Source organism: Pteropus alecto, unplaced genomic scaffold (assembly GCF_000325575.1).
Source record: "Pteropus alecto unplaced genomic scaffold, ASM32557v1 scaffold20, whole genome shotgun sequence".
Classification (NCBI taxonomy): domain Eukaryota; kingdom Metazoa; phylum Chordata; class Mammalia; order Chiroptera; family Pteropodidae; genus Pteropus; species Pteropus alecto.
The window spans coordinates 29,966,825-29,989,395 of NW_006436298.1; the positions used below are offsets into that span (position 1 = coordinate 29,966,825).

A 22,571-nucleotide genomic window follows, 5' to 3' on the forward strand; every position below is an offset into this window, starting at 1 on the left:
GCATCTCTTTCTGTCCCTTAGAAATAACTACCATCCTGGCTTTTTACGTTGCTCTTTTTTATTGTTTTTAACACATCCAGAATAGTTACTTGGATAAGTATGCATCCTTAACTATTATAGTTTCAGTTTTGTCTATTTTTTAAGCCTCATATAATAGAATATGTTTTCTTTTATGTCTGGCTTCTTCTGCTCAATATTATGTTTGTGAAATTAATCTATATTTTTGAGAATTTCAGTTGTTAATAATCATTTCTATGTAGTACTTTATTTCAGGAGCTGGCAAACTTTTCTTTAAAGACCAGACAGTAACTATTTTAGGCTTTGCGGTCACATATGGTCTCTTACTGCATTTTTTTAACCATCTTTTAAAAATATAAAAATCATTTCTTAACTCATGGTCTATGCTACATTTGGCCTACAGGCCATAGTTTGACCCATGTTCTATTTTATGAGTATACTACAGTTTATTTATGCTTCTACTATTATAACAGCTTGGAGTTGTTACATTTAATACTAGTATGAATATCCTTGTATGCCTCTTAGTGCATATGAGCATATATTTCTCTTGGGTATATTCTAGGAATGGAATTGTTGTGACCCACAGTATGCTTATACTTCAAGATTAGTAGATGTCAAACTGTTTTCAAAAGTCATTGAACCATTTTACACTCCCACTAGAAGTCCATGAAAATTGTCATTTTTCTACAGTTTTGATTCATGTTACTCTCAGACTATTCAATTTTGGCCATTCTGAAGGTGGATATACAATAGTACCCCATTGTGGTTATAACATTTATTTACCATCTAGATAATCCTCTTTCATGAAGACTTTAAGTCTCTTGTCCTTTTATTCTACTAGTTGTCTGTGTTTTTCTATTTGAGTGGTAGAAGTTCTTTCTTATATTTTGGATATGAGCTCTTTCTAAATGTGTTGTAAATCCTTAAATATAAGAAGTCTCATTTTTTTACTTTTTGATGATTTTATTACCTAGAGTCTCTTTGGTTCTGTTCTGTTATCTATTCCGCTGATGGGATCCATGGTGTCCCGTTTTCTTGTGTGCCTGAATATCTTTAATTATGGATGGATATTTTATTCATTTGTGGAACTACATTGAGCTTAAGATTATATCATCATCTTTCAATAGGTTTTTTATTTCTTTCTGCTATGTGCCTATGGACATAGCATTCTAGGATTACCTTAATCCAGTTTCAAAACAGATCTTTCTGGGCCAACAGTTGACCTGAACCTGGTCTGCAGTTTGTTGGTGGTGGTGTAATTCACCCTTACTTTTTTATACCCTAAATGCAGAGAGTTTACCAGCATTCCACCTTTGAGTAACCCTGGACTTCACTTTTGTCCCCCTAACCTAATAAGACTGTTAGAGCTCTACTCCACTTTTCTATTTTCTATTTGGGGAACACAGTGTCTTTAGTGCAGAAACAGCCTTAAATGCCAGAATCATTCTCTGCATCACTGAACTATGAGTTTTAGTTCTGTAGTTCTTTATTGTTGTATCTTTTAGATACCTTAAAGCAGAAATACAAAAGTTCTTGCCTCAAGATTTTTACTTATCTTCAGTGTAGATTGATCCACACTACCTAGTTCACCATAATAGGAAGTGGAAGTCCACTTTACATTTTTTTATATTTGTAGAAACTTATTGAAGGGGTTAAATAACTTGCCAAGCTAAATGTCAAAACTGGAATTTGAAACTATGTTGTCATTAATAGCTTTTGTTGACTTGGAAAAATCTCATCACAAATGAAGTACCATTGTGTTTAAGAGCACCAGCTTTATAACCAGACTACCTGCTTTTTGATTCTACTCATCACATACTGGTGGTTGATCTTAGGCAGATTGCTTAACCTCTGTCAAGTACCTCATCTGGAAAAAAACTGTGATAATAATACAATGTTAGGGTTACTACATGCAAATATATGTCAAATGGTTAGAACCATATTTGCACATATTAAGAGAGTCAGCAAATTGTCATTGTAAATTAGAATAAACTCATTGTAATTACTTTTGCTGTTATTTCGCTGTAGATAGTCTAATGATATCTAAGGTTAGTATTCCTTTTATATGAAATTCTGAGGTTTTTACTTCCTCCTTGATTTTATTCCTATATTTTGAGGGTCATCTTAATTTGTGTTATGGAATTATTCTCCAGCTACTTTAAAATTTTGTATATTGTTCTCTTGGGCAATTGGGCATAACCAGATATAAAATACATACTATACCCATTTGTAGCTTACTCCATCTGGAAGCATTTCTCTTATCAAATCAATGCATTTAATTAAAAATCCTGTGAAGACCTGTGACAAAGTTTATTCCTTGATACAAAGTTTGACTTCTCAAATCAGACAACGCATGGAAGATCCCAAATCATCAGGTAAATATGTTTTTCTTAGAGCATAAAACAAATAAAAATTACTGTCCAATTACTATAAACATTTTAGAATAAGATGCACCAATCTTAAGAAATCGAGCCTCTCACACTATATCTAGGTATAATATGAGTTAATATATGTCAAGCAAAAATAAATAAGTTAGAGTTTTTTTTTTCCATAATAGCATGAAAAAGATAATAAAACATTCTTATTAATTATGTAGTGTTGCCATATAGCTCAGCAGCAAATAGGCAACATAATAAACAAGACCAAGCAATAGGAAGGTGATCTGGGCTCTGGTTCTGATAATGGCTTGGTTGATAACTTGAGCAGCTATGGCATCTTGGATTGCTTACTGGTAAAAATAGATTCTTTGAGCTGTTTAATTTTTGAAGTTCCTTTCTGGTAATGAGTGTCTTTTATTAGTTATTTGAATCTAATAAAAATAATAATAAATAACAACCTATTAAAATAATTTAAAATTCAAAATTGAAAATGTGTTAGCTTAAAAGAGTTTTTTTATAATTGTTGTTTTATTATTATTAAGTGTGTAACATATAGAAAGGTCTCTTATAAACCTAGTATTAATCTATTATTTATACCTTTATTCAAGGCTACAAAATAGATGGTTGCTAATAATATATGCCTATGAGACATTTCCTAGCTTAACAATTTTATCTTTGATATTTTAAAAAGTTTCTAATGATCAACTTTTTAATATATATTCTTAATTTGATTTTTAAGTTTAATATGCTAAAAATGTTATGTTGTTTTAGATATTCAGCTTTACCATAGTGAGACATTAGAGCTTATGCTACGTAGATGGTCCAAGTTGGAGAAAGACTTTAAAACAAAGAATGGAAGATACGACATTAGTAAAATCCCTGACATATATGACTGTATTAAATACGATGTCCAGCATAACGGTTCCTTGAAATTAGAAAACACAATGGAATTATATAGGCTTTCGAAGGCATTAGCAGATATTGTTATCCCTCAGGTAAGTACTTATTAGGAATTAATTTTCTTTTATTTTGTATAGATACTTTACAAATGTCTGGCAATGGATAAAAGATAGCTGGTTTTCATGTCCATATAAAACTCATAACTTTAAAAAGGAAAGTAATTATGAATTTATATTTTAAACTTTTTATTTGTTATACTAAATTATTTGACTCTTTCATAGTTTGATTTTAGTGACTTTTTAAAATTTAAAAACGGGTACTCTTAAAAACAAATGAGACAACTGAAAACAGGATGAAAAGTATTAATTAAGTATTTGTTGGGAATCTATTGTACACCTACCAGCTCTATGCTATGGAAATATGTGGTGACTGAGAGAAAAAGGTAGTTGTGGCCCTATATAAATTTTACAATTCTTTTTACTTTATGTGAAAGTATTTTCCAAATTATATTTAGAGGCCAGTATATAAGTAGTTATTGGGGGGTAGGGGTGTTCAAGGGTCTTTTTATTATAGGGTCATTTATTATAATATGAAGGTAAACCAGATGTCAAATAACAAAAATACAATTGAGCAGAGAATCAGACTGATCTTAAAGACATAAGTGACAAGACAAGTTGCTATAAGGGGTATGTTAGAAGAAAAGAGTTCCGGATGCCTTTTCAGGACCTTTTTTCAATTCAATTTCTAAAAGATTATTTGGCTATTATAAAGGGTAGTAGATCAGACATTCCAATTGTGAACCAAAGTTAAAAAGCAGGAAAAAAAATGAAATATATGGAAAGTGTAAAGATTATGAACAAAATTAGCCTCACTTAAAAATAGTCATATATAAAAATGGTTAAAAGAATATTATTGTTCCTTTCCTAATATTTACAGAAAATCTAGGAAAAACTAAAGACGGAAAAGCTGGGAATTCAAACTTTGCAATTACCTATAATTATTTCTATAAATGTTAAAGATTAGCTTATTCTTTCAGCATGAAAGAGCCTATTTAGTTGTTTGGTCAGATATATTATAGAGACAATTTTAGGTATATTGTATAAATCAGTGATTTCAAAAAGGAATTATTTTTAAAAGAGCAGATAAAAATGTGTCAGATTTCAAGAATATCTTTGGGCCTCACTTTAAGAAACACTGAGTTAGAAAACAAGGACTTTTGTTTACTTAATGGAAGAGAAGTTTATTCTGCAAAAGAGCTATTTTACAAAATAAAAAGTTTTATTTTATAGTAGTTAAGATATTTTAAGATTACCATCAAAGTGAACAAACTCAATTCTGAAGAACTCAGTTTTAGCTACAAGGTATAGATAGAAGATCATTGCACTAACATTAATTTGATTATAACTCATTCAGTAAAGTTAGTAAGTCAGCATTCATCTTTGTTACAAAATTCAAGATAGAGAATTCATTCATATTTTTCTCAGAGGTTTTGAGAATGGTTATTGTTAATTTTTGTAAACATAATCATTAGTTTGCATTGGAAGTGTAAATAAGACCCTAATTTTTTTCATTATTTTGGATTACATCGATATTAGTGCATATTATTTATAATTATTCCTGCAGTGGAGATTATTTAAAAGCATGGCTTTTAACAGATAAGCTATAAATATAAGACCCTCTTAAATATTTATTTGGCTGTGTGCTTTTTTCAAGGTAGGCTTTCAATATATTTAAATGTGTTACCTACTCAGTGGCTAAATAAACACACAAATGATTTTTTAGCATAATAATGTCTGTGTCATTACATGGTTTATTTAAACTCATGCCTCTTCTTTCTCAGTTATATATACTAAATATTCTAGAATTGGGAATGAAAAGTTGGTTGCTAAGAGTTGGAATCAAAAGGATACTCAAATGTTAATGTAGAGTTTTAGATACTAATTTTGCCTACTTTTGCATATGTATTTTAGTTATATTGCTTATGTACCTGAAGAAATTTCTCACTATCTCCTTAAATATTTATAATGAACTTTTAAAAGTATCATAATTAGAAGAAGTACTAAAGATTAGAATGGTTAGCAAAGATATGAGACATCCTTTGTATCTTTCGTAATTCATAATGCTCAGCTATTCTCAGTCTCTATTACAGCAATTGCTTTTTGATTCGATTAGGTCAAATTTTTACACTAACAGTCTGAGAACTTATTTGAAGACATTATTTTTCTTGGATAAATTATTTATCTTTGAAATTTTGAGGCTGTTCAGCCAATATATGCCCAGCCTTACAGGAATCAAAGTCTTATTTGTAGTAAATTCATAATTAAATTTTGATAAATTTATAACTTTAAAGCAGAGGTCTTTTTATATACTTTCTTAGAGTTGATTGATGAAGGAGAGGACCACTTGGGATTTACCTCCCTAAATTTTTGATTTGATAGTCTTTATTATGGCAAAAACTTGGGATTTCTTTTAATGGAGCATTAAATATTTACTGAATTCAGTTATTTTTGCTTTGTTATTTTGCTTTGTTACTTTAGCTGTCATAAATCCAAAACCATGGACAAAATGCATGCATTTTCAGTCCCTGAACAAATAACTAAGTTATAAAAGCATTTATAGTAATTGTAATGAAACTGTAGTTTGTAATGGAAAAAAAAATGAAAATGTTACATAAAGTAATCCCCCCTTATCTGAGGTTCACTTTCTGTGGTTTCAGTTACCCATAGTCAGCTGCAATCCAAAAATATTAAATGGAAAATTTCAGAAATGAACAATTAATAAGTTTAAATTGTGCACTATTCTGAGTAGCATGATGAAATCTCGTGCTGTCCCTCTCTTTCCTGGGATATATGTGAATCATCCCTTTGTCCAGCGTGACCACACTGTATACACTACCCACCTGTTAGTCACTTAGTAGCTGTCTTGGTTATCAGATCAACTATCATAGAATAGCAGTGCTTGTGTTCAGTCTTTATTATACTTAATAATGGCCCCAAAGCACAAGAATAGTGATGGTGGCAATTCAGATATGCCAAAGAGAAGCATGAACTACTTCCTTTAAGTGAAAAGATGAGTACAGTACAGTAAGATATTTTGAGATAGAGACCACATTCATATAACTTTTATTTTACATTCTTATAATTGTTCTTTCATTATTAGTTACTGTATTCTTTATAAAAATACAACCAGGAAAAGCATACTGTTTTACAACCTGATTTTTTTCATTTACTCAGCATCAAGAACCTCTTTTCAGATCAGTAAAGGTATATATACATCATTATTTGCAATGGCTGAATGGTGCAATGTAATAAAAACTATTTAACCACTTTCTTGTATTTGGAAATCTGGATTCTTTTAATATTTTTCACTATCTTTACACATATGTCTTTACATTCATTCAAGACTATTTCTGTAGCTCCAAAAATCTTCTATCAGTTTCCTTCCTGAATGAGCAGTGTGTGTTTCCTCACGCCTTGCAAACAAGAGAAATTTCCCATGATGATTTTTAATTCCAGCATTTTCCTTTTGTTTACTCATATAGACATACACAATTACATTTATATCCCTAATTTATAGTCATCTATGTTGGCGAGATTATTGAACCAACCAAACTTTAGTTTAAGGTAAATGACCCCAAGAAGTTCCATTTTCGTAGGTCTTCCATCTGTAATCATTTAGCCCTTGCTTTGTTAGGCAGTGTTGAGATCTATTATCTGTACTTATGTTTGGCCATCTGGGAAGTACCTGATAGCAATAAGTAGCCTTTAAATTCAGGTGTCCCAGAATGTACTTGGAGAGAGAGAGTATGCCTATTTTTTCCTTCCTTTTCTCTATTCTCCCTTCTTTCCCTCTCTGTCCTCCCCCATCTCATTTTATGCCCTCTTCCTTTTCTTCCTCTCTCTTCCCAACTATATACGCATCACAGATTTTTCTCTTGTTATATCAGGTTATTTTCTGTCTACCTCTTTGAACTGTAATTTTGTTATAATAATTATTATAATTAATGTTTTCTTGATACTTCAGATTGTAATTTCTCATTTTAAATTTAATAACCTATAATAAGTATAGGTATCATGAAATTAGATAATTTCATGGCATTTGTTGCTCACCACTAATTAAAACTTTAAAAGTACTGACCAAAGGCTTTAAATAATTCGTTAGTGGGTGGCTCTATAGTGTAGCGGTTAGCACGTCTGCTTTACACGCAGAAGGTCCTGGGTTCGTGCCCCAGGTGGGGCCACGGACCATACCCTGGGTGTGCCAGCCCCTCCGAGTGCACAGGGGGCGCCTGGCCCCCGGGGGAATGCCACAAGCGCGTGAGCAGAGATGCCCCACCTTCAGAGATCCAGTTCTTAAGGGGAAACGGCAATATCCATAGTTCAGGAGTAGAAGTGGGGCAGGGGAATGGGGGCAGATTAAAGAGAGGAAATAAAATTAAAAAATAAAATAATTCGTTAGCCTCTTTTAACCTTTGACATTTGAATAGACAAAAATCCCATGGTTTCAATTTATATTTCTTTTAATATGTTTATTGACTATTCTGTGTTTTAGTGTTCTTTTCCTTAGTCTTTCTTTTAAGGTTGTTTCTACATTTAAAACCTACGAATTGAGTTGAACTGCTATCCATAAAGATTACATTTATCCATTCCATCCTCCCCTCTTCAGAAATTACTTGCTTTTTCAATTCCACCAAAAAATCCTTTTAATTATACTTAAAAGTTTTGAGAATAGTATACTTGCAGTTGCAGAAATGTAAACTAGGAGTCATATAGTATTCAAAAAAGGCTTACTTTTTTGAATAAATTCTTTAATTTAGTAGTGCATTTGTTAGAGCTCTTTGGCATTATACTCTTTTTCTAATGTTATGTATTTTCTGCTCAGGAATACGGTATTACCAAAGCTGAAAAACTGGAGATTGCCAAAGGCTACTGTACTCCTCTAGTTAGAAAAATTCGCTCAGACCTTCAGAGGACACAAGATGATGACACTGTAAATAAACTCCATCCTGTGTAAGAGACTGTACTGTTATTTAAATCTGTAGGCATCTATTTTGTGTACTTCGAAACTGAATTACTTTTTAATGTTCCTATGAAGAAATCAGGAGTGTGTCACTTGGCACACTGGATATAAGGATTACCTAGGTATTCCTGACAGTTAACTTCCAGGATTCTTTTTGCCTCCAAATTGAGGAAGAGTTCAGGTGAACTGGGGAAGGGAATATGTGTCATTTATATTATTCAGCATGTACCCCATTTGTCAGCATAAATGTCTATGATCTTCTTTAAGATTATGACCTCTGTTATTGTTAATAGAGGAGTTACAATGATCTATTGACCGTGAACTTGACTAATATCAACTCTTTTTTGACCGCTCTCAGAAGCCCAGTAAGTTCCAGTTATCTTCACGTTAAAGGAATATCTACTAAGATAATCTCTCAATTGTATGTAGTTGGAAGAATGTTAGATCTACTTATTATGGTCTTTTTTAGTAAGATTAAATTCCATTTTACAAAATTATTTTAGTACTTAAGTTTTGACTACGTAGTTATTTTTTAACACTGTCTGCTTCTAACTTTAGGTATTCCAGGGGTGTTCTGTCTCCTGAACGTCATGTCCGTACCAGATTGTATTTCACCAGTGAAAGTCATGTACATTCTTTATTATCTATTCTTCGCTATGGTGCCTTATGCAATGTAAGTAGAATAAGTTATTCCAGCCTACTTGAATATATTTCTTTGAATTCATAATTAAGTCATTACCACCTGTTTTTACTGTCCAGTTTTAATAATTCATCATTTACTGTCATTTGTCAATGGTTACTATAACAAGCACTGTGCTAGATGTTGGGAATAAAGACATGTTCTCTTCCCTTGGAGAAAACCCATTTAAGCAAACAATAATATAAAATATTTTAAGTGATGTTATAGGCTGGCAGCAGTGAAATACAGAGTAGCTGATGAATTTGAGTGATTCAAGGATTAGAATTGACAAGACATAGTGTTTGCAGATGAATTTCAGTTATTTAGAAGTTAGAATTGATAAGACTTAGTCAGACATTGTGCCTCTTATCTACTGTTATGTAGAGAATCATACCAAAGCTTATTGGCTTAAAACAACTAAAATCATTTTATTTCTATCCATCATAGTTTAAAGGGTTGACAGTGACCACTTAGGCACTTTCACTTTGGGTCTCATAAAGTTGCAGTCAGACGGGCTCATCTCTGGTGCTAGCTGCTGGCGGTCAGCTAAGATTTTGGCTGGGATTTGACCAGAATACTACATCTGGCCTTTTCATGTTACCTGCTTCCTCAAAACATGGCAGCTAAGTTAGGAAGAGTGAGCTTCCTAAGAGAACAAGGTAAAAGTACAAAGCCGCTTTTTAATTACAGCATCGTTTGGTCTCTGGAGAGGCTGGGAATGAGAAACAGTTATATTTTTTAACCAGTCAAGGTTGGCTCCTTTATAATTAACAGTTTCCCTGTAGCTTATCTCTCTTTCTCATAGTTTATCACGGGCAGTGAGAAGAATCTTGGTGGCATTTTTTTTCTGTATTTTTTCTGGAAATCCCCACAGCTAGTTCATTGAGTTTATCAGATAAACTCTTTATTTTCCACTGTCTGCAGGCTGCAGTTTTTCTACACTTTATGCCACCTACATAGAAAGAGTTCTTTTTCCTATAGCTTCCACACTTGATCTTAGCCAAAGGGCCAGGAAGCAATCCTATAGCTTCCAATAACATTTTCTTACCTTTTTATAAATCCCTCACTAACAACCTCCTCAATGCCCTTTAGGCTTTTACTAACACTCTCTTCGAGGTCCTACTAGTGCATACAGGTATTAAAGGTGTGAAACAAGGAGAGTCAAGAAAGAGTCCCATATTTCCAATGTGGGTAACTTGGTAGATGATCCTACCATTCACTGAGATAAGTAACACTTGCAGGGAAGGTCAGGTGTTAGAAGGAAAGTAATGAGTTTAGTTTTAGACAATTTGAGTTTGAGAGACTAGTAGTGAACATGCCCGGTAGTATGTTCATATGTGAGGACAGAAATTGAGTTTAAAGGTATAGAGTTGGGAAGCCAACATATTAATGACAGCTGACGTAGTGGCTGTTGGTAAGATTCCCAGGGAGTTTTTGTTGAAAAGATAAGGAAAATGACATTTTAGGGATTGGCAGTGGAAGTGATCTGTACTAAAAAGACATAAATTTTAATAGCCCCTTTCTCAGCACTCAAACCATAGGTTACCTACAATACAATGTCACTTGTATTATATATCAAAAATACCTTTTCAGCCATCTCTAAACTAGCAAAATATAAGAATCTTCCTTTAATTTTCTATGTATATATTGGTGTATACACATATGCACATATACTAAAAAAGTGTTCTTTAAAAGAAAATTCAATTTTGTTTCATGTACTTTTTAAATAAAAGGTTGTGAAATGTACAATGAAAATTTGGTATATGTCTCTAGGTTCTTAATCTATATCATTACTGGGCCTTAATAAATAGTTATTATCAAAGTTACCCTAAGGCTATTTCAGGATTCTGTTCCTGTCAGATTTTTCCAATTCCTGTGTTCTTTCCTCTTGTTTTGGTTCCTTCCTTGTCCTATTAATGAACAAATAGCAAAATGACATCCCTTGCAACATATGTAGATCAGTGGAGTTTTAATATTAGTAATAGTGAGTGAAAAAATGACCCTTAATTAGCAAGGTGAGAGCTTATATGATGGAATTGTTTTTGGAGAGGAGGAATATAACTCTTACATGGTTCCCTTTTGACCCTATTGCACTTATTTAGAAGATGGAAAGAGCATAAAGGTTATAGGGACCAATAGAAAGCCTGTGGCTGGAACATAATGAGTGATGGATAAATGGCAAGAGATGAGATTGGAGAGCCAGTGCACTGGGGATCATAAGGGGGTTGGGAAGCCATTGAAAAGTTTTAAGCAGAGAAGTAAGTGTATTTGGTTGCTGTGTGGACAATAGATAGATGGGAGTAAATATGAGGAAACGAGTTAAGAAGCTATCACAATGATTTAAAGAAAGATGGTATAGTTTAGACTAGGGTGGTAGCAGTAGAACTAGACCTTACTGAGTAGACATTGCATTCAGCTGCATTTCTAAAAACAAAAGTAGAACAACTCCATTCTTTTCAAAATCTTTACTTCCAGGATACAAAAAAGTGGCATGTATTTACTAAAGTAAAAAAGTTTATACTAAAATGATGTCCTGTTTTCTAATTTTTAAAAAATAATTTATTTGAACTATAATTCATTATCCCAAATCATATTATCCTTATAAGACCCTGTAACTAATACACTTAAAAACTTAATCAGTTTCTTCCCAGTTGAAAGTTTTGATTTTTCACTGTGGACTGGGTAAAATCTCTCTCTCCATAATAGAATTTTTAAAAAAGATTTGTTAAAGAAATAAGATTATAAGCAAGCTTTCAAGGAATATATTTAATGAGCCTTAATTTAAAAAAAATATATTTTTATGGATTCTTGCATGCTAATTGTGTTCAGGAGGATGATGCTAAATATTATTTAATTGTATCTGTTCATTAAAACAGAACTAGCAATATGTATAACTACAACACTGAATTAGATATTAGAAGTGTACTTATTAATAATGTAGTATCACCAAGTCTAATAGGTCTTTTCTCCTATTGAAAATTTTTAGTATTTAATTAAACTCATCATTTATAGTAATCCACATCTAGTGAAACTTAGTAATGCTATGCTAAATTGTTTTTCCGTATCAGTTTTGAAAAAAGTACATATACATCTTTGCACATATCCCCTCCCCAAACACAGACAACATACAAACACACAGATGCAATTTTTGCTCTGAAGTGTTGCTTAGGTTGAGAGTAGCTGCCCTGGGGGCTTGGCATTAAAGGTGTAAATAGCCATTTGTTGAAATGAAGCTAGGACTACAGGTAATTACACAAATTACATGATGTTAGTTTAACTTTACTCTTCTAAAAACTTCAAAAGCGAATGCTTCCTCAGGAATATATAATGTCTAAATTAAAAAGGAAATATATGCTGAATTTTGTTTTAAATAAGTACTCAGCATATGGTCTTATAAGTTTGGGCTTTTGTGTATCAAATTTTATTTTTTTAAAAGGAGGCACATTCTATACTAAGGTACAAAATATTGTATACTCTTATTGTATAGAAAAAATTATTGGATGCTTTTATATATTTGTAATGTTTATGACATAGATAAAGGAACGTTATCTATGATGTACATAAGGTCTAAGTAGACCCTGTCGACTATTGACTATAGACTGAGTAGTTTTATCTTTTCAGATAGAATTTTCTACTTTGAATCTTGCAGTACATGCTCTGATACTCTATGATTACATGTTCAAAGACTAGTGATTCTTAATTTTTTTTTTATTAAATATTGGGGTGACATTGATTCACAAAATTAAATAAGTGTCAAGTATATCATTCAACAGAATGTTGTATATATATTGCATTGTGTGTTTACCACCCAGAGTTAGATTTCCTTCCATCACCAAATATTCGACCTCTATTACCCCATCTACCCCCCTTCCCTCTGGTAACTACTAATCCATTGTTCCTGTCTGTGAGTCTGTTTGTTTGTTGCTTTCAGTTCTATACCACATATGAGTGATGTCATGTGGTTTTCAACTTTTTCTGTCTGACCTATTTCACTTAGCATGATTATCTCAAAGTCCATCCATGTTGTCACAAATGGCAGTATTTCATCTTTTCTTATGGCTGAGTAATATTCCATTATATATATGTACCACATATTTTTATAAAGACCAGTGATTCTTTAAATGAAGGTGGAGGAGTGGTAGATATGATAACAGTAATAGAATCTACATATGCCTCCTCTTGTTGATTGTTTTAAAATATCCACTGGTGTAATGAGGGATACTCACTGATAGGCATGTATTACATACATGAACTATATGATGGTTGGAGCAATAGCACTACTCTTATAGAATTCTATTTATGAAGCATGATACTAATTATACTAGGCACTTTGGAACTTGAAGTTAATTGCCCCTTATCCTCAGAATTCAATCATGAGTATCATATTTCAAGAGATTCTTTATTTTTACTTTCTGTAAGCTATTTTTTTAAGTTACCACAAGAGTTTTTAATACTACTGGTAAGAGATCTTTAAAATAATTTACTTAAGCTTAAATCATTTATTGAGACACAAATATAGTGGAGTTATTTTGAAAGATTTGTGCATATAAGTATTCACTTCACTTTGTGGTATCACTCAGAATTAAGCAAACTACCATAATGAAAATAAAATGACTTACAAGTAATGCAATATGAGAAAATGCTTTCTATATATTTTTGTTTAGGAATCAAAAGATGAACAGTGGAAACGAGCTATGGATTATTTAAATGTTGTCAATGAACTCAACTACATGACTCAGATCGTTATCATGCTTTATGAGGATCCTAACAAGGTAACAGTTCTTGATTTGCAGGGATTACCAGAGGTAAATAAATAACTTGAAATTTCTCATTTTTAAAATGTTCTATAATATTTTTTAGGATCTCTCTTCAGAGGAACGCTTTCATGTTGAATTACACTTTAGTCCAGGAGCCAAAGGATGTGAAGAAGACAAAAATTTACCATCTGGCTATGGATATAGACCAGCTTCAAGAGAGGTAATGAAGATGAAACTCTCAGTGCTTGGTTACTGTAGTTTTAGCTTTTCATGAGGTTTCTTTTAAGAATTGTCTATTATGTACTATAATTCTTATCTCAGCTACTAAGTAGCAAGATGGTTTACATTTTTTTAAGTATAATTTAGGTGGACAGCATTTGTAGGCATATTAGATTTTTATCTTTAGATTATTTTGGACTTTTAAGACTGATATTTAGCATGGATTAAAAAAAACTATTGTTATAGTTTTGGTTTTGGTTGTTGTTTTACTTGAGGGTTAATCCATGCTAAACACTGTGCTAATAAGCACTTGGCATGGATTAATTGCATTTTAACCTTTACAATAACCTTACGAAGTTAAGTATATACTCAGTTTATAACTTTTTTATTAAATTATAATACATATTGATAAAAGTGTGTAAATCATAAGTGTATACCTTAATGATGATGTATTATAAAATGAATACCTCATTTTAATGAATAAAACAACCAGGCAGGTCATAAATAGAATAGTGGAATAGAATAGAATAGTTGTGCCCGCTCCCTATCACAACCTCCCTGTCTTCTCAAAGATACGATCTATCATAGATTAATTTTGCCTGATTTTGAACTATATATAAATAAAATCACAAAACATATACTTTTTAGGGGTGGGGAGTGGGTTTGGCTTTTTTTTTTTTTTTTTTTCATTATGTTTGTGAGATTCATCCATTCTATTCCTCATTGTTGTTGCCACGTAGGATTCCATTAAATAAATATAGTGGAATGTGTTAATCCATTCCATTTTGATGATCATATAATTCGTTTCCAGTTCACCTTATAAAGTGAATGTTTTTATGAACATTCTTTTACAGGTCTTTTGGTGAACGTATGTACACATTTCTTTTGCACATACATCTAAATTGCTGGGTCATGGGATATGCATATATTCAACTGTAGAAGACACAGTCAAATAGTTTTTTCGATTGTTTTCTAAAGACACTGCAGTATCCTCATCAGCACTTAGTATGATCAATGTTTTTAATGTAGTTATTTTGACGGACATGTAGTGAATCTTCTTGTAGTTTAAATTTACATTACACTTATGACTAGTAAGGATTAGCACCTTGTCATACATTTATTAGCCATTTGGATGTGCTTTTTGGTGAGTGCTACTGGCTAAGACCTCTGTGGTATTGAATAGAAGTGTTGATACTAAGCATTCATGTTCATCATTAAACTAAAGTGAAGAGCAATATTTCAGAGAGAACTTTTTGTGATTTTGGTTGAGATTTGCATAAACTCTGCAGATCAGTTTTGAGAGAAATAACACTTTTATCTTATTAGATTTTCTAGTTCAAAGACTTGGTATACCCCTGAATTTACTTAGCTATTCTTTATAACTTTTTGATAAAATTAATTTTTTATGTGTTGTACCTTCTTTGTCAGACTAATTTCTAAGCTCTTTGTATTTTTTATACTATCATAAATAGTTTATGTAAATTTCATTTTCTGTTGTTATTTTCATATTAAATTTTAACTCATTTTTGTATGAAGATTTTATAACTAGTAACCTTACTGCACGCTGTTTGATTCATTCTATTTATCTATGGAGTCATTTGGACTTTCCACATGATTACATCTCTGAATGATGACAAATGTCCAATAAAATGTTGAATAGATGGAGGTACTCTTGTCTTTCAGTTATTTATTATTAACCATGTTGATTGTATTAGATTTTTAGATATCCCTTATATAATTAAAGAAGTTCCTCCTTATTTTCTATACCACTTAGTTTGATGAGGGTTTTTATGTATTTCGGCTTGGCTTCATTTGTCTAATGTTTGTGAGATTCACTGATGTAATTGTATTTAGTTTTTGTTAGTCCATTCTTATTGCTTTAAAATATGTATTTAACTGTATGACTATGCCCCAAGTTACTCATTCTATTATAGATGGATATTTGGTATAAATTTTTTAAGTTTTCTGTCTCCTATACTATACTATGAGATTCTTGCAATCTGGGAATTTATCTTAGTCATCTGTGTCTTGGGACGAGTTATTCACTCAGTAAATATTTAATGAGTCATCAAATGATTGTTATTTATGTATGTAATCATCATATTTGTTGGAAATATTTAGAATAAAATTTAAATTTTCAAAATTTGTAAATTCAGATGCTGAGGTTGATGACATTTCTGTGTAACAAAACTGATCTCTACTCTTTTTTACTGTATTATTATTCATTCAGGCATTTGATGGAATTTTATTAGGCAATTGGTTTTGTATTGCTTTTTATTGTCATTTTATTGTTCAATTTCTCCATAGAGTATGTGTGTGTGTGTGTGTGTGTGTGTGTGTGTGTATATATATATATATTTCTTGAAGTCAGAGACTCTTTCATCTGTCTCACGATATCCAGAATAATTCTAGGCTGTTGTAAGAATTTAATTAATATTAATTCACTTGAATAAACAAACTCGTATATGTATTTCGATTGACTATTCTCAATTGGTGGTTCATTTTGTTCATTGCAAGAGATGATTGTTTTATCTGAATTTTATATGTTGTAATCTTTGCCCACAGAATGAAGGCAGGCGATCTTTTAAAATTGATGATGACGAACCACATACTTCTAAAAAAGATGAGATTGATCGAGGCGTGCTGTTGTTCAAATCTATGGTATCAGAGCCAATTCATATACACAGGAAGTCTCCACTCCCAAGATCTAGGAAGATGGCTACAAGCGAAGTAAGTGCATGTATCAGAGCATGTTTTCTGTAGAGTATACTAACTGTATTTTAATAAAACAGAAAAGAAAATACAGCTTTAATTATGGAGGAAGAGATAATTTTTTAATAAGGGATCAGGAATAAGTTTTGGTTAAAAGTAAAGAGGAATTGCCTGAGATACTTCAGCAACAACTGATTCCAATGACACTGTAGATTAAGATAGGAAATTCTAAATTGTTAGCCTGATTACAAAAATCAGTGTAGGAATTTGAAAATTTAATGATATGGTTGAAAAATTTACATTTGTATCAAGATCTACAGTTAAATAACTAAAGCTAATTCTTGTGCTTAGGAGTAGAACGACCTTTAAATAGCTACTAAGGTAACATTTAAAAGGAAAGTTGAACAGTTGCAATGAAGCTTGTTAAGTAATCTTTAACATCTGTATGTTTTTATACTTTAAAACCTTTATTTTGGGTTATCTATAGACTCTGTAGGATGATTACCAAGTACTGATTGAAATCAGTGCTTATAAATGTTTTCTAAATGCTTGAGTATAAAGTATAAAAATGAATATAAAGTATAAAGTAGAAAAGTAGAAAGCAAGAATTTAAGACAGAACCATCAACTTCTAAGTTAGAAAATATTTTTCATTGCTGATTAAATATACCAGGCCTTAAGTGTGTAACATCTCATAGTTGGTAAGAATATAAACAACAACAAGAAAGAATTATGCTCACTTCTACAGCCCCAAATTATATAAACATAAGTGCTTTATGATTCTTTAATTTCAAATATATATGTGTCTCAATTTGACAATTATGTATGGAAAAAAACATCCATCAATAAAATAGATCATTGTAATTTTATAATGTATACTAGTTAGAGTTCCTGCAAATGTGATATTTTAAGTTAATCATAAAAGAGGATGATTAACAATTGTAGAATTTGGGTTGTTCTATTATAGCTTAATTAAAAAATATGAAATCTGAGGTTATGTTTAGGTATCTTTAATTTCAGAAAATAACCTAACCTACCATTTGTGTGAGGGCAGTGATTTTGATGTTGTTGAACAAAGCAATCTGCAATTCATCAGATTGTTCAGAATTTCACCATTAAATCTGCATTCCAAAAAGCCTATAACACTGATAGAGCCATCATTTTGCAACTCATCTTATTTGTATAATCTTCAGCAAAATCACTGTCCTTCGTTAACTCTTAAAACACAGAGCACATTTATACACCTTTTTTTCTCACAAATAGTTACCCTTAAGAGATTATTTCTATGCCATGCTAAACTTTTACTTCCATAAGGTAAATTATTCAAGTAAAACCTTGAAGACTCTTTCCAGCGTCTACCATCTCCATGGATATCAGAAGTTTGTACTTCCAAAAGACATGCAGACAAAAAGGCTATTCTCTTCATTTTGTGCAAGTAGATTTTACTCTGTCCTCACTGTCTGAAAGCTGAACATGCAAACATGTAAATTGAGAATGTTTGCTGCATGTTTTGTCTACTGAACTCTGTAAATAATCTTTGGAGAGTGTAAATAAATAGATAGCTTGAAAGTGTAAACAAGTGCAATTTGAATCCATCTTACAGTTAATTCTTTTTTTAGTATCTGGCAGACAGATTTTCTTTTCTACATTATATACATTGAAATCTCTTTAACCCTTTGCATGGTTCTTTTCTGCTTTGAGTTGAACACTTTACCCAATATAGCACAAATTTTCTTGAATATCTAAAATTAAGCAGAATACTTTCAAATTGCTAAAATAAAATGCTAAGATACAAAATTGTTAAAATCTCTCCAGTTTTAAGAAGGAGACAACTATTAAGCAGTAGAAATATACCTTGTATATTTAAGATAATAAAATAATTCTCATAATGGTTATCATACAATTAGGCTTATGTCATTCTTATCAGTTTCACAAATATTGAAATATTTGGCTCCCAAATTACTGTTTAATAGTTTTTTAAAAAAATTGATAAACGAATGAGAACAAACTGTATTTTTTTTTCTTTCTGATCATTGGCTCTGTTGTATCTAACTTTGCATGCTCTGCTTTTTTTTTTATTTTTTTTTCCCCCCCCCCCCTTTCTCACTTCCAGGAAGAGAGCCCCCTGAGTGTGTCTAGCCCAGAGGGTACTGGTACCTGGCTGCATTATACCAGTGGTGTGGGTACTGGGCGTCGAAGACGCAGATCAGGGGAACAAATCACTTCTTCCCCTGTCTCCCCCAAATCATTGGCTTTCACATCCAGTATTTTTGGCTCATGGCAACAGGTTTTTAAACTTTACTTCATTAAACATTTTTCCTCCCCGCATTCAGAGCAACAAACAGCTGTCTTTGAGGACATCTAATCCCTTATATTTTACATCAGAGTAAATCCTTCTGTTTTTAAATTTTGAGTTCATTTAAAAATGCTTGTGATATCTGATAATATTTGAAGGAAGGAAACCACTTACATTTGCATGTGTTTATCATTTTTACTGGGAGGGTTTAAAATTAATAAATTTTACTCTCCTGGTACTTTTTAATTTGTTTGTAAAATTCTTTAAAAAGGAAAGAAATCTTCCTTTGACTTAGTTGTCCTTTAAAACATTGAGAAACAAAATTACACGATTTGATGGTAAGAAAATAACTTTTTCCCCCATAATTGAAAAATTAGATTCCATTTGGAATTTGCTAAGAATGTGTACTTTTTTTTAAATATCAAAATTTAAATGGCCCTGTGTTAATTAGCAGGATACATCTAATACTGATCATTTTCTCTCTCTTATTCCATTATCTGGAAGTATATAATTTAAGGGATACATACAATGTATGTTTTGTTTTTTTTTCAGTTGTATATTTTCATGCTCTTTTTAAGATAAGAGGGGGCAATGTCTATGTGCCCATCAACAATATGAGTCAAATAAAATGACTTCAAAAAGACTTTCTGTGATGACATTTGGAAACTTAAAATACTATGGATTTGGGGGGGGATTTGTTTTTGTTTGTTTGTTTGTTTTGGGTTTTTTTGTTTGTTTGTTTTTACAATGAAAGGTCTGCTGTTACACATGACTTTTCGAAGAATTTCAGCAATTTCCTTTTGGAAATATAATGCTTTTGATTATGGGAAAAGGGATTATGGTATCCATTAAGGCTGTGAATTTTTAAAGGTTACTCTGATAAAGCCTGTGCATGGATAAGTAATTGTATGGTGACCTCAACAGTCTCTGTCTGTCTTTTCTTTTGTTTGTGATTGTTTTTTCCCCCTTCAAATACAGGAGCTGTTTAAGAGTGGGCATTTGGCTTCTTTAAGAGAAAGTGAAATTATATCAATCTATTGTTTCTTTTCATCTGTCTTGCTTCATACATGGTATTTCATTCTGAGTGCCTGCTTCGTACCAATTCATTGCAAGGACCTCATATGAAATGGACTCCCTTCAGAAGGGGATCTTGCATGATCTTTCATGTTTTATGTATTTCTACTAATATTTGTCATACAGCTTATTAACCTTTGTCTGTCTGGAACAGGCTACAAATGAAGTATGGACTTCTAAATTTATTTTACTGTTTTACCTCATTTATACTGCTTTCCATGTGTAGGTTGTATCTGAAAATACTAATTACCTGCGAACACCAAGAACTCTTGTGGAGCAGAAGCAGAACCCTACTGTAGGTATGTGGTCTAAAAAATTATATTCCAAACCTTCTTAAACTCACACACATAAAACCCTTCAGTGGTGAAAGCATGACCAAATGCTATGCTTTAATTTTTGTTTAACATATACTAATTCAGAAATGTTGAGTTGTACAACTCAAAATATACAATAGAATGAACAAGAAATAGCCTTTAATTTTGTTTTGTAACCCTTTTGAACACCCATAACATAAATTACTTAGTCCAATTGTCAGTGCTAGTTTTTAATCTTGTAATCTATAAGTTAAAATCTCAACATGTTTCAATTGAGGAAAGTTCATTTTTCCCTGTTAATAAAGATGAAAATGTGCTATTTCATATCAATAAGAACTTTCTACTTTTCTGATTAAAAAATTTTAAGTGGGAAGTGTTTCAGACCCAATCCGGATATATTAATTTTTCTTTTGAACATCTCTTAAGGAAAACCAAAGCAAAACTAATGCACACTGGCAGTGTTACTCATTGACCTATAGAATATAATTGGTTCTTGGCTAACACTGTAGCAAAGCAACATTGAAAAAGACCTTTCTAAACTTATTTGGTTTTAAGCTCATTGTTGATAAGCTGTATGAGATTATAGCATATTATTTTTTGTAAACAGTTGTGTAAATAGGTTTAATAAAAGCATAACTAAATTAAGTTTCAACTATGTACTGTGATCTCTATACTAAGTATGTGATCTGTCTGTTGATGCCTACCTACCTGAAGATCTTTTTTTTAGTTAATTATATATAGCTAATGTTTATAGCTTTTAGTATTTCCACAATAGTATCTTGCCAGAAATTATATATATAATCCTTCTTTTATGTATCATAATGTATTAGAAAATTATTTAATTCTTACCCAGTGGTAAAAGTTTTGCTTGAGTGTAAAGACTTTTGCTACAAATTAAGCATCAATTTATACTGGCTGTGTTTTATTTGCTAATAATGTGTTTCATTGGGATCTTATAAGATTTTAAGCCCTTTAAATATTAGAATTTAAACTGATTTAGGCTTGGATGACCTAAAAGGAATTGTTTTCAGCTGGTCTTCTCACAGATAAGCTTTGATTTGCTTTTTTTCAAACATATATTGATAACTTTTAATTCAGGGGCATCAGAAAAGATTATTTGCAGTCATACATTCAAAAGTATTGATTTAATATGACTTATTTGTGATAGGAGAGGTTTTTCATATGGCCTGCTCATACAAATTGATTGACATAATCCCTTATCCTAAATTAATTTTGATTGTAGTGTTTTTAATACTTTTAATATGTATATTTAATTATCATGTTGGTATATTATTTTCCTCAAAGACAACATTTTGTCCAGTGTTAAATGCTCTCATTTGTACATATGATAAATAGTAGTAGTTGATTGTATTAAAGTTGACATTATAAGTGACTTGTGAGCTTGTTCAAGGCACTGCCAAATATGTGTAAGAGCCATGTTATTGCATGCTGCATGAATTCCCATTATGAATGGAAGAGCACCCGTTGTTGTATGTATTTTCTCTAACTCCCATCAGGGTCTCACTGTGCGGGCCTGTTTAGCACCTCGGTACTCGGGGGTTCTTCAAGCGCACCTAACCTACAGGATTATGCTCGTACTCATCGTAAAAAGCTGACCTCTTCTGGCTGCATAGATGGTATGTGCACACATGCATACACAGATTCAAACCTACACCCATGCACACACCCATGAGCATACAGTATTTCTCAAAGGCAAGCCTCAGTCCACTGACTGAATCAAGTGGAATCCTAGCACCATTTCCCTAAATGACTATCAATACTCTGTTATCCACAGCTTGGATCCATGTTTCATCAGTTAATTGTAGTTAGACTTACAATACTTGTTCAATGAGTAGTTTGTTGAAATGTGAAACTTAAAACTGTATCATGTGTATTCTTCTTTTAGATAGTTGATAAGCCATATTATAAAAAATAAATCTTTGCTCTTTTAAACTTTGTTCATTGTTAACCTTTAGTTTACTTACTGATACTGATCTAAATAAAATAGAATGTTTATAAATAGACAAAAATATCATATTGGCCATATTTTTATAAAAATAAACATAGGATGACACTATTTGGGGATCTCTAATTGAGAAGATTCTCTCACTATTGTTAATATACCTTAAGGTTTAAAATTCAGAATGTTTTTTGAGGCTTGTGGAAGCTTATCCCTTTCGTTAATAGGAGTGTTTATTAGCCTTTT

At 31.7% G+C, this 22,571-nt stretch overlaps 1 protein-coding gene across 14 annotated transcripts in view; it reads left to right on the plus strand.

Annotated features, from left to right (window-relative positions):
• PPIP5K2 (diphosphoinositol pentakisphosphate kinase 2) overlaps positions 1–22,571 on the plus strand; it is a 58,713-nt gene that overhangs the window by 25,265 nt on the left and 10,877 nt on the right. For 5 of the 14 annotated variants that reach the window (XM_015590455.2, XM_015590451.2, XM_006913266.3 and 2 more), the window contains 10 exons: positions 2,252–2,393; positions 3,168–3,391; positions 8,178–8,305; positions 8,874–8,988; positions 13,659–13,766; positions 13,855–13,971; positions 16,536–16,700; positions 18,795–18,968; positions 20,278–20,350; positions 21,883–22,002. In XM_015590455.2, coding sequence (XP_015445941.1) covers positions 2,252–2,393; positions 3,168–3,391; positions 8,178–8,305; positions 8,874–8,988; positions 13,659–13,766; positions 13,855–13,971; positions 16,536–16,700; positions 18,795–18,968; positions 20,278–20,350; positions 21,883–22,002 — 1,366 coding nt within the window. The remainder of the gene's footprint in view (positions 1–2,251; positions 2,394–3,167; positions 3,392–8,177; positions 8,306–8,873; positions 8,989–13,658; positions 13,767–13,854; positions 13,972–16,535; positions 16,701–18,794; positions 18,969–20,277; positions 20,351–21,882; positions 22,003–22,571) is intronic. The other 9 variants (XM_025047726.1, XM_015590453.2, XM_025047722.1 and 6 more) reach the window with 3 other exon arrangements.